We start from the raw sequence: 12,872 nt of genomic DNA on the forward strand, positions 1-12,872 counted from the left end.
CACCTCAATCTCAAGCAAGTTGAATTTATGGTTAAACTCATTAAATTTTATAAACCCGCCTCTATGCACAGGGATGGGCGTAAACGTCCCTCAGCTGATATCGAACTCGCACTTCAATCCCAAACAAGTTGTATTTATTCTTTAGTGTCGACAGGCAGAATAATAGCTCGTTTGGCCAAGATGGAAAAATTAGCTTATTTTGAGTTCTTTTGGAAAGAAGTTACTTTTTTCTACTTCGGCAAAACTGCTTCGGTTTCTCCTCAGAAACACTTTTTTTTCCTCCTAAAAGCTTGACCAAGCACTTCAAATTTGACTGATAGAAGTTAAAACTCGAGCTGCTTTTTTGGGAAATAAAGTACTGGTAATTGACTGCAGTTTACAAGATTTTCAATAACAATGAGTAACCAGCAACTTGAATGTTTGTGACTCGTAATTACAATGTCAGATTTAAGTGTTTCTACATCAATATGCTGCAAATCTGTGTTCAATAATCATAGGTTTTTATGTTTAAAAACAATACTTCACTTCCATGCATACAAAGTGGAGAAAAATGAAGGGCAAAACCATAATTTCCAGCTAGCCAAATTACAGTGCAGCCATACCAGCTTAACATTGGCTTTTCCAATTCTTTTAGCCTAAGAGCTTGAGAAACAAGTCATTCATATCAAAATAAAAGCGTCTAATGCTTAATACTTTGTAAAAATAGGATCAAGTACTATCCAGAAAACTAATTTCCATTGAGTAGCATGACTAAATCAAACAAAATTGGATTTAACAAGTAATTCATGACACGAGAAAACAACATATTGCCATCAGCCAAAACTACTCCAGCTCAAAGCTCGCCCTAAGCCACAAGCGTGCTGGCAGTGGTTGATTCGCTGCACATAAATCGAAATAAAAACAATCAGCAACCTTTAAGAAAGATGGCATAAATCTTGCTATTAAACCAAGAAAGAAGTAAAGACAGCCAAAAAAGAAATAGTACGCCATACGTTGGTTTTAAAACCATGTAAGAAAATTACCAAAAACGTATACGAAAAAAAACGAAGAACAAATGTCAAAGCGTTATCCACTTCGTGCGTCCCGGTATAAGTATTCCTCTTTGACAAAATCAAAGTATTACGGTAAGAAGTAAAGCTTTGATGTATTTAAAGATAAATATATCCAAATCTGAAGGACAGCTTTCCTTAAACATTACAGTAGTTTCTTTGGTACGCTTTCATAATGAACACCAACACAATTTAGATAAACCAAAAATATAAATTAAACTGGAAAGGAGTAAAAGAAGATAGTAATAAACGAATAACACTCGGAATTGTTACAACAACTTTACAGCTTGCTGTATCAGAACCAGGACATTCCATTTCCAATGGAGTATATACCAAGAAGAATCTAGAGGTAAACAACAATATAACAAACATATACTATGTCTTAGTTGCGGTTAGCACACAATTCCTCACAATCCATTTTGCTCAATTTGTCTTGGTATCAGAAGTAAAAAGATACAAAACCTATCACAGCCAAAAGTTGTAACAATTAGAAAGATTTCAGCTAACTTTTTAATTGTACAGAGGACGAACATTGAGTCTGACTCAGCTCCAAAAGCAAGTCTGTGGGGTGAGAATTGTCCAAGATCATATAACGAGACACAACGCAATGACTCATTCCCCTGTAGGGCACTCTAACACCCCCTTTCCCTGCGCATGCTCAAACGTGGACTCTAACTTTTTAATTGTAAAGAGGATGAACATTGAGCCTAACTCAGCTCCAAAAGCAAATTCGTAAGGTGAGGATTGCCCAAGATCATATAATGAGACACAACTCAATGACTCACTCCCCCAAAAAATATAGGGCACTCTAACACCCCCTTCCCCTGCGCATGCTCAAACGTGGACAGTACAACATGGAAGCTAAACATTGGGCATACAAAGAATAAGGATGAACCTGACTTTAATATAATGTAAAGAACATGGAGCTTGAGTCCAACTCATCCAAAAGCTAACTCATGAGATGGTGACTGCCCAAGACCATATAAGGAATAAAAACAACTCATTCCCTCGAACGATGTGATAAACTCTAACATTAACAACTACTAACTACTGCCCCTCTTTTGGGGCCACCAATTCACTTGAGTCAAGTAAGCATAAGCGGCATATGAACCACCTTCATGTCGAAGCCATGGAAAGAGCAAGTCCATTACAGTTTTTTATCCAACTGTGGAAATCTCACAGAAAACTATAGCTCCAGATGAATAAAAGTAACTGGTCTCTAACTCTAGTAAGACAATCATTAGGAAGGAACCTAAGTTTCAGAATAGTTTTGCAAAAAGAATTTGTTTCCAGAAGAATAAACCAAAACACAAATACTTAAACAAGTTAACAGATAACCAAATCATCTGACAATCTTAATGGAAACAAATAAAGAGTACTATTTGCAGAGCACATACATTGTAAAGCAAGAGATAGAGAGAGGGAAAGAAGCTTACTATTTCCAGACAGGTGGGAGCTTCTTTGTTTTCTTGTAATAGCGAGCAAGACGATGGATTCTGCTCTCCACCAAAATCAAGCGGAACTTGGAATCCTTATCCTTTCTGTTCCTCTCCAAATGCTTCCTAATAGCAACTGCCTTCTTAATCAGGTGGTACAGATCCTCTGGTATCTCAGGAGCAAGCCCTAAATCCATTTGCCCAAACAAAATACTCATATCTCAAAAACTAGACTCATCTAAGCAATTACTCCCATAGCCAAAAACACACACATAATAACAATAATACCGTGAGCCTTGAGGATACGCAAGATCTTGCTGCCAGTGACACTCTTGACTTGTGCAATTCCGTGTGAGTCACGAAGAATCACACCAATTTGTGAAGGAGTCAATCCTTTCTTTGCAAACTTGCAAATGTTATCCTCAACCTGAAATCATACAAATCAAGCATATTTATATAAATATTCTAGACACATAAATAACACGAAGTTATAAGTGACAAACAAAGGTGGATGATTTTACATCAGGAGCGGAGATCTTGAGCCAACTAGGAGGAGTTCTTTTGTAAGGAAGAGCCGAAGCTGAAATACCCTTACTGAAACCCACAACAAAAATGTTAGATTAATTGATGGTCAGAGAAAGAAAAAATGCAGATTAATTGCTGATTATAAGAGCTTAAAGAAGAGAAGAGAATGACGAACCCGCGACTGTGCATGCGACCCATGATGGCGGAGTGAGGATTGGCTACCGGCGGTCAGCAATCGAGGCTTAGCTTTGGTTGTGTGGATGGTTTGTTTACGAACCTGAGACTCTTCTTCAATCTATGGTGTTTTACTAGGGTTTAGTGTTACGGTGGTGCTACTTTGGGCTTCTGTAGCCCAGTTTTCAGGGCCTTGTTTTTCTTGAGAAAGAATGTTTTGTTTTACTGGGCTGGGTTGACAAATTATTTGACAGAAGGTGGGCCTAGGATTGAGCTTAGTGAATTCTATGTTGAGAAAACTACACTGCTAAGCACTTTTTAAAAATAATATCATTTCTTGTTTATTCCATAAATAGCATATTATCTTACAATAGTAGCATGTTATAAAGATTATGGGCGTAATCAATTAGTCAAGAGAAGGCATAAATCAGGGAATTAATCTTAATTGTCACTCTCTCTCCTCTTCTCTTTGCTATATATTTATGCTAAAAAATTAGATTCTATTATGTGAAGGTTAAAATTTCATGCTGGAATAAATTAATATTTGGTAACGATTTCATTTGAATTAAAAGAAGCGTAATATAATTTTCAACACAAGTAAAGTGGAGAGAGAATGATGAACTATTTTAAATATAGCAAGTTGTTCTTAAGTAGATTTCCCCTAGTCAATCGCCATATATTCTCCCATTCTTATATATACCATTAATAATACAAGTGCTTATGTAATAACTAATTTGAAACACAAATGACCCGTGATATTATTATTATATTGATATTATTCAAAGTATATTGCTAGCATATACGTTACATAAAAATGAATCTAAATATTAACGTGCCACTAATAATGTATATAGGAAACAAATATGCCACATATATTGTTTACAACAACAACAACCTAGTATAATTCCACTAGTGGAGTTTGGGAAGGGTAGTGTGTACGAAGACCTTACCCATACCCTGGGGTAGAGAGGTTGTTTTCGATAGACCCTCGACTCTCTCCCTCCAAGAACTCCCCACCTTGCTCTTGGGATGACTCGAACTCACAACCTCTTGGTTGGAAGTGGAGGATGCTCACCACTAGAGCAACCAACTCTTGTCTGCCACATATACTGTTTATCTACGGATAATTTATACAAATATGCACGTTAAATTAGAGCAAAATATAAATGGTATATTAATAATATATATGTCCAGACATCACCTAAGAGGAATCAGAGGAATACCCCTTCTTTATAAAAGGTTTGGAACCCTTCCTTGAATAAAGAAAGAACTCTTCTTTATATACACATATAAATAAGTGTATAAATAAAATATGCATATATACATGATTTTTCCTAAAGAATACATGATTTATAATGTATATTTATACATTATATTTTTTTCATGAAATATATGGGTATTATTTCATTAGAATATATAGGTATATAATTTTGCTAGGTTTAAGTTGAATAAAAAGATCCATATATGAAAAGATTCATATTTTTTCATTTATATACACTATTTGAAACTTTATTACCAAAAATGTCCCCGCTTAGATCGGGATTTTGGGATCGCTTATATTTCAGTTAGAGATTTTACTGACGCAATCATCGCACCATAATCAAGGCAACATATTTGTAGAATTCTTCTATTACGCAAATTTTCTCTAGTTATCATCGCACCATAATCAAAGCAACATATCTGTAGTATCCTTATATTCTCTATTTTTTCTAGTTTTCCATAATTAAAGGTTTTGAAGAAAATAATTGCAAACAATTAGCTACAATTGAATTGAATTTCGCCACATAATGTTAAAATTAGCGATTATACTTCAGCTCAATGGTCGGTGGGATAGCGTTGGGTGATACAAAGATTTTGATGTTGACAGAATTGTAGTCAACGAAGATTCAAATTATAGTAAATTGAATTCCGTAATTACTGAGCATCTAGTGATCGATACCTCTGCAAAAATTATCGAAATCAAATACACCATCAACGAACGTTGTCCTCTAATGGAAATTTGGAACGATATGGGAGTTCGAGTGTATATGGAGACGAAAAATAAAAATAAAAATTTAGGAATGTATCCGTTATGTATAACAATGCGTGATTTTTTGGATTGCAATATGTCTAATGCGAACACAATTACATGTTTGCTATATTTTTTCTAGTGCTGATGTTTTTTCAATTTCAAGTATTCTACAATTTTACTACAAATTATCTATAATAATACTACATAACAAATGTAGTTCAACTGTTATGTGTCTAAGAGTATTCTGTCAAATACTGAACACATGAATATACAGAGGTCTGAATTACTATACTTTTAATTGAGTGTAGGTCCTTTTGATTATCATAATACTAACGTGGTACAATTGTCAAGCAATTGTAACATAATTAGAGAAGTATCAGGAATAGTGAAGTTGATTGATATGCAAACATATCTGGCAATTGTTGAATATGAATGTATCATCATAACAGAACATACGTCAAATGTAATTGAAGTAGGCCAAGTTTACCAAGACAAGCAAACAATTGTCAGTGTAATGAAGCACTATCCTGTCATAAATAAGTTTCAATTTAGGGTGAAAAGGTCTAGTACAAGAAGATAGGAATATTTTATTTGTCAAATTCATATTGTGTATAACTTGTAGTCTTTTTTTATATAAATTGTTTAAAATAAATTGTGATGCATAAACAACCTCGTATTCTGTAGCTACAATTTGCATAATATTTTTTGAATTATTTTTATGCTGTAGCTACTGCCTCGTATGTGTTGGGGACAATTGTGCGTGGCACTTCAAGTCCATAAGCATAAATGAATCAGTATTGTTCAAGGTTCGAAAATTCAACAACTTGCACACATGCTCTTTGATGGACAACACATATATACAACGCAAACCTACTGCCATGGTAGTTGGCAGCATGGTGATGCCAAAATATGCGGATCCTAAGACAATATACACACCAAAAGACATACAAATTGACATGTCATATCATGGTGCGAACTTAACATACATGCAAGCACGGGGAGCAAAGGAAAAGGCTTTGAAATTTTTGAGAGGTCATCCTGCTAATTCCTACTTGCCGAGTTATTTGTATATTCTGGAGAAGACTTATCCCGGGTCGGTAGTGAAATTACAGAAGATTGAAGATGACTGTTTCTTGTATGCATTTGTTGCACTTAGTACGTCTATCAAGGGTTGGGAGCATTGTAGGCCAGTTGTAGTAGTCGATGGCATCTTCTTGAAGTAAGCATATTGGGGAATCATGCTAACAGCTAGCATAATGGATGCAGTATGTAATGTAGATTAATTGTAAAAAAAATTATTATAAAGTTATTTTTGAGACTGTATTTTTTATATTTTCAAGTTTTATTACTAAAATTGAATTTATTTTTTCTACCTATGTGATAAGTAGTGTATTATCACTAGCATACACAATTGTTGATTCAGAAAATGACGCATCATGGAGATGGTTTTTTGAGAAATTTAAACATGCATATGGTGAAAATAAAATATGTGTGTTATTTCGGACCGGGATGAGGGTATATTGAAGGCAACATCTACTGTTTATACCGGCATACCATATTTATGCTTGCATGTGGCATATTTGGATAAATATAAGGTCAAAGTTCAAGAAAGGTCATCTAAAATTAAGTGAATTGTACTTTGCCATGACACGATCATACACACATGATAAATTTAATGAAAGAATGTCAAAGATTAAAGAGATCGACACACATGTTAAAGCATACCTATACGATATTGGCTATCACGGATGGTCTCGGGTACATGCTACAGTAAACAAAACATGGACGATGATATCAAACATTGCAGAGTCATTGAATGCGGTAATCAAATATACAAGAGAGCTACCCATAGTAGAACTATTAGAGTATATGAGGACTCTTCTTGAACGTTGGACTAATGAAAAGTTATTAAATGCAAAGGGTACGTTCACATACCTTGAAAAAAAATACAACAAAGAGTTGGAGGACAACATAACATTATCGCAGAAGATGATAGTAAGTTATGGACAATAACATCAGATCATTGATTTCATCAAACTAAATATATACTGATAATTGTAGAAATGTTGGTGTATAATTGTAGTTATTTTATTTTGTATATGTTGTTGACAACTTGTTGTGTGTTTATAATGAAATTGTAGGTGAGGGCTTCAACAGATTACGTCCATGCTATGATAGATGGTGTGAAGTGCTTCATTGTTTGCCTTCAAAATAAGAGATGTAGTTGTGGACAATTCCAACTTGATGAATTTTCATGTCCACATGCTTTGGCTGCTTTGAGGCACATGAACAAGTCATATGAAAACTATTGTTCTGCTTATTACACGAAGGAGAGACTTCTACAGACTTATAAAATACCAATAGACCCGCTACCTGATAAAAGCAAATGGAATGTGCCACAACATATAGCTGAAGAAGTTGTAATGCCACCTACTAAGAAAAGGCAGTCAGGGAGACCTAAAAAATAAAGATACAAATCATATGATGAAGTAAATGCAAAGAAGTACAAGGTTTTATGTGGAAACTGCGGACTAGAATGGCATAACAAAAGATCTTGTAGGAATGCTCCGAAAAGGAAATAAAAGTTAATATAGTTTAAAGATTTTTTTACACTGAGTACTGTTGATGATAATCTGTCCTTTAAGACATATTAAGTTGTATTTGTTCTGTTCTGAAGAATTATAGTTGTGGTATAATTGTGTTGCTAATTTGAATAAAGACTGTCTCCTATAATGAATGTTTGCTAAATATATTTCAACTCTTAATGCAATCGATCTGTAGTTGTTTTGTTCAAATAATGAGTTTATTTATTACTTTTTAGTCTTTCCTAACAACATTACTAAAATTGAATATATTATGTATTTTTGTATAGTAGTTGTAGACATAGTTGTAGTTATGCTGTAAAAAAATTATATCGTACCAATATCGAGATCAAGTACTAACAACTTTCAACCAATAAAAATGCCACAAATATTTTCTATCCTAAGTAGTAGAATTCTGGATAAAATAACAAAACAAAAGGTAAAACAACTGTAGCACAAATCTGCTACAGATAAATTATAGGTGACTTGTTCTCAATAAATAATTTTTCTACAACTTTACTACAATCCAGCTACAACTAAATACTTTAACTGTAATTTTTCTACTGAAAAGGGAAACTAACTCTTTTTGTTCCGGATTCGTGTTATCTCCTTCACAGCTGGTGCGCCTTTTCTTCTTGCTGATTTGTCAGTCACCTCACTTTCACTAATTATAACAAACTCTTGATTTTTCCTAGCATAATCCCAAAGGAGCGCTCCATAGCGTCTACGGTCAACATGTCTTCCTTTGAAATCAATATATCTCAAATGCTAACATATTCTGCAAATGTCATCATGTATACACCACAATCACTGCAAAAAATAATAGGGGAAAAGATTTAGCATTTAATGTAAAATACAATTGGTTAAATAGAAGGAAAAGCAACACATACATCGATCCATCTTTTTACAAGGGTATCTCGTCGACCAACCACTGAATTTCAAGAAGGTCGGTAACATGTTTTTTAATGTATGCCTTTATGTTCTTGTAGCTGATGTTTGGACGCTTGCCATAGAAGTCGGTGCATGACAAGTAGAGGGGGATCATAATAGCAAATTTGTCGATAACAGATTCAACAAGTTTGTGATTTCGTGAGGAGACCATAGAATCATAAACATATAGAACCCTATCGGTAATGTCAAACATAGCCAACAACCAATGAAATTTTTTCACAATGTTTATGGGCATAATAACAAAATCAACTTTGTCCCATGCAATATTTGCAAGTAATCGGTACCCCAATATGTATTGTGATACCGTCCTGGGGTTTGAAAACAACAAGCTTCCTAACAGCAAGAGCATTAATGTACCTCTCATAAATTTGTTCAATTCTAGTCTTGAGGATACATTCAGTGATTGTAAATCGTATTTTTTTTTCAGGCCCGTACTTTCCTCTCTTCCTCAAATAGCATAAAATAATATCAATGTGTTGCAAAAAAAAAGATTTCATTATTTCTCAATGCTGAATATAATTTAACTACAATTTTCAAACAAAAAATCTATAGATATCTAAAATAACAGAATACTACAGATAATCATTAAATTCTGCCAGAGTATGTGTGTACCGTATTGTTGAGGATTTGCCCGGGATGTGCCAAAATATAAACTCAATCATTTTTATCAACTTTCTCCACTCCAAGATCAAACTACGGGTTGAGCTGGTTATTTTTTAAAGTATAAAACGCCTTCTTCTTATTTAAAGACATAACAAGTACAATTATTATGTCGTTTCAATTGAAAATCCATAAATTGTATGCACTTGATAATATGAAGAAAAAAAATATAAAATCTAACCTCTTTGAAACCGTGTCGGTACCTAAGTATAACCATTTATTGAATTTTTTCAACAAGTCAGGATCAACATTGCCGCCAATAACCCCAGTAAATGGATGCTTAATATTAAAAATTGGAGGAGGTCCAACAGAAGTGCTTCCCCTAGAACTGAAATAAGAAAGAAATGGGGATCTGACATGCTTTCCAAGAACCTTTGTTCTTTTTTGATGCACAGGGGTTGTTTCATCTTCATTAACCTCGCCGAACTTAACAATCTGTGAGAAGTTCTCTGGCAGCTCAAAATCATCAAGTGTTACTATTGTCCTTTTTTCAGACATAGAGTCATTGTCTGAATCACCTACATTGATGTAGTCGGCTGGCTTACCTACAAAATTAAAAACAAAAGAACAACATTATATATTAGTTGCATCAGTTCTTTTGGGAAAACTAAAGCTTATATGAAAGTTGTTATTTTTTCCCTACAATTATATTGTAATATACCACTGAAATCTTTATTGCAATCGTCTCCTTGTTGTATAACATTTGCTTCTTGAATTGGAGATTGTAAATGCATAGTCTCCTTCTCCTCATTTATATGCTCTCCTTGTATGCCAACTTTTGCATCCTGTTTTGGAGAGTTCACATGCATAGTTTTTTTCTTTTTTACAATAAATGCGTACAACTTAATAAAATTATAGATCATTTATAGTAAACAACATCACTATAAATAAATTGTAGTTAATTCGTTGAAATGATGTCCTATAGTTGAGATGTAATATGTATTGTAAAATATGTAGATATAATGTATTAAATCATACATGCAATTTCTTCCTCCAATGCCCCTTGAAATTGGGAAGATAAGTCAACACCTACATGGCATGATATAGGAACATTCTCCTCATTTTGAATGCCAGGCATGTATCTTGTATCTAAGACAGAAATTGTAAATTGTATCTAAGACAGTAATTGGAAATACAATTTAGATTATTTGTTGGTAATTTAGGCTATATGTAGATATAATGTAAATATAATGTAGATTATTTGTCATAAAATTATGTTAAAATTGTTAAAATACTTGTTTTACTGCTGCTGGCCAACACTGGTTTAGCACTACTTCCACAATACTGTTATTTGTTATTTTCTTTGTAATGCTCATCGTTTTTCGCAGAACTGCCAGTAAACTGCAAGTAGGATTTGTTAGGCTATATACTTTATGAATGTTAATATAAATATAAACATGGTAAAAATTATTGTCCAAAATGAATATATTTTGAATGAAACCTTAGCATCAATGTTAGTATCATGTTGACTTTTAATTGCATGTAACACAGACCTGATGGAATCATTGAGTAATAGTCGAATGCTACCTAGTTCTTGAAAAACCTAAAGAACAAAAAATGGTTATAATGTATCTGAAAATTAGAGGCTTACAGATATATGAAGAAGACTAAAAATCAAGAATTAGTTATACCTCTTTCTTGAACAATCCAAGGTCTGAACCGACCTACGTATTAAAATAGATAGAGTTAAAGAAATAATTTGCATAACATGAATTAAAGAAACCAGCTAGGAATATCATTAGTTGTTACCTTATCAACATCTTTTTTTAATTTTTTTTAGTTATTTCAGAATATCTTTCTTGTCATCTATTCCCATTGCATGCTTATTGCCAAATGGAGATGGAGCATCATTCGGAAACTCGGCATATGTTTTAGCTTCTTTAAGGATGTATTCAACTTTGTCTAGCAAAGTCATGTTAGAAAGCTCTTCTAGGACTTCAATCATATTGGTGAATTGAGTGAAATAAAAATGTGAGGGACCTAGTCATCATATGTATAAAATGTGTAGATAAATTATATTTATATTGTTTGTACATAAGTGAAAAAACGTTTACTTGATCCATGATGGTTTGATCATCCTCTCTTCCAATGCAGAAATTCATATCTTGTCTTTACTAGCTATCCAGCTAAGTATGCGAGGGATCAAACTACCAACCCTTGTAGCTATATAAGTATTGACTGTAGAGCAACACTCATACAACTATATTTGCATAGCGAGTGAAAAATTTCGAATGAGATAAAAATGCACAGAAGAGTTCACCTTATGCCTAACAAACAGAAGCAATTGTGTATAAGCTTCAATACCCCATGCGAAATTCGCATACTGTCTCGAGTCTACCAAATAGAACCTAAAATAGTCCATCAAAGCATTATATTTCTCTGAAGGACAGAGGAAGAATTCTATCAGATAGAGAATACACAACTTGACTGCATCCTCATCACTCACCCAACTACGGCTGTTTACAATTTGTTTCAAGTACGACTTCTCAACTTCTTCCTTATTCGGAAAATAACTCCTCATTGTTTTACTGTCATACTTAGTTGTGTAACCAAAATTTGTTACTTCTGTAAAACATCTAAGGCCAGTGATAGGGGAAAACTCCCTCAACCTAAAGTTCAACCTCTCACCCTTTATCTATGCTGTTAAAAAAAAACAAACAAATGCATTCAATTCATACTTCATGGGAAGGTGAATTACCTGATTTTGGATACATATTTTGGGCATGCAAAGAAAGTGCCCAAAACATGTCTTCTTAAACAAGTTTAACCCAGTTTTAGATAATAACACCTTGATTTGGGCAGAAACGGAAGGGTCGGATAATGTGTGGAACCTAGTGATGCCATAATCAACATTATGTGGTGCAAAAAAAATTCTATTTTGCACCAAACGAAACAATAAGTTACTAAAACATGTTTAAAGACCAAAAAATAAAATAATAACAATTATACTACAATGTAGCTACAACCAGAAAGACATTAATATATTGCATACAAATAAGTTACAAAATTAGTAAACATATATAACAACTGAACTATATTGAAGCTACAAATGCACTAACAAAATTATGTTTAGAGCAAGAAAGTAGAAACTAACAACTAGATATAATATATACAATTTGTTCACAGAAAATGAAACTAACATCTACAAATAGAGCAAATAATAACCAATAAAACCAACTAAATCATGTAGTACATTCCCTAACAAAATTATTTCGAATAATATACAAGAAATCTACAATTTCTAGGAAAATATAGAAAGGTTGATAACCAACAACAAATATACACTATGTGGACAAAAATTCTACAAATACAGAAAAATAAAAAATAGGTATAGTCATGAGAATGAAAACATGTTTTGTAACTAGAAAAAAAGAAAGAACAAAAATTATAAATACTAAAACTTTACCTTCTCCAATGGATGTGTATGTTTTTAGGAGATGTTTGAACCTTCTTATTTTTTGAAGGTTTGATAGTAGGAGAAACT

At 33.4% G+C, this 12,872-nt stretch overlaps 3 protein-coding genes across 3 annotated transcripts; 1 reads left to right on the forward strand and 2 right to left on the reverse strand.

Annotated features, from left to right (window-relative positions):
- Nucleotides 1-551: 551 nt before the first annotated feature.
- LOC104112979 (small ribosomal subunit protein uS15) lies at nucleotides 552-3,398 on the reverse strand. The gene is made up of 5 exons (XM_009623031.4): nucleotides 3,186-3,398; nucleotides 3,007-3,079; nucleotides 2,774-2,912; nucleotides 2,486-2,672; nucleotides 552-878 (listed from the first exon to the last, which is right to left on the reverse strand). The coding sequence occupies exons 1-5, from the start codon at nucleotides 3,206-3,208 to the stop codon at nucleotides 845-847; spliced, it is 456 nt and encodes a 151-aa protein (XP_009621326.1). The 5' UTR covers nucleotides 3,209-3,398; the 3' UTR covers nucleotides 552-844.
- Nucleotides 3,399-6,878: 3,480 nt separating this feature from the next.
- Nucleotides 6,879-7,663, forward strand: LOC104112983 (uncharacterized). The gene is made up of 2 exons (XM_009623041.1): nucleotides 6,879-7,016; nucleotides 7,337-7,663. The coding sequence occupies exons 1-2, from the start codon at nucleotides 6,879-6,881 to the stop codon at nucleotides 7,661-7,663; spliced, it is 465 nt and encodes a 154-aa protein (XP_009621336.1).
- Nucleotides 7,664-9,464: 1,801 nt separating this feature from the next.
- LOC104112980 (uncharacterized) lies at nucleotides 9,465-11,107 on the reverse strand. Its single transcript, XM_070199420.1, has 3 exons — nucleotides 11,020-11,107; nucleotides 10,050-10,931; nucleotides 9,465-9,933 (listed from the first exon to the last, which is right to left on the reverse strand). Exons 2-3 carry the CDS (start codon nucleotides 10,249-10,251, stop codon nucleotides 9,506-9,508), a joined length of 630 nt encoding a protein of 209 aa, XP_070055521.1. The 5' UTR covers nucleotides 10,252-10,931; nucleotides 11,020-11,107; the 3' UTR covers nucleotides 9,465-9,505.
- Between the last annotated feature and the right edge of the window lie 1,765 nt (nucleotides 11,108-12,872).

This window comes from Nicotiana tomentosiformis, chromosome 3 (genome assembly GCF_000390325.3).
Source record: "Nicotiana tomentosiformis chromosome 3, ASM39032v3, whole genome shotgun sequence".
Classification (NCBI taxonomy): Eukaryota; Viridiplantae; Streptophyta; class Magnoliopsida; order Solanales; family Solanaceae; genus Nicotiana; species Nicotiana tomentosiformis.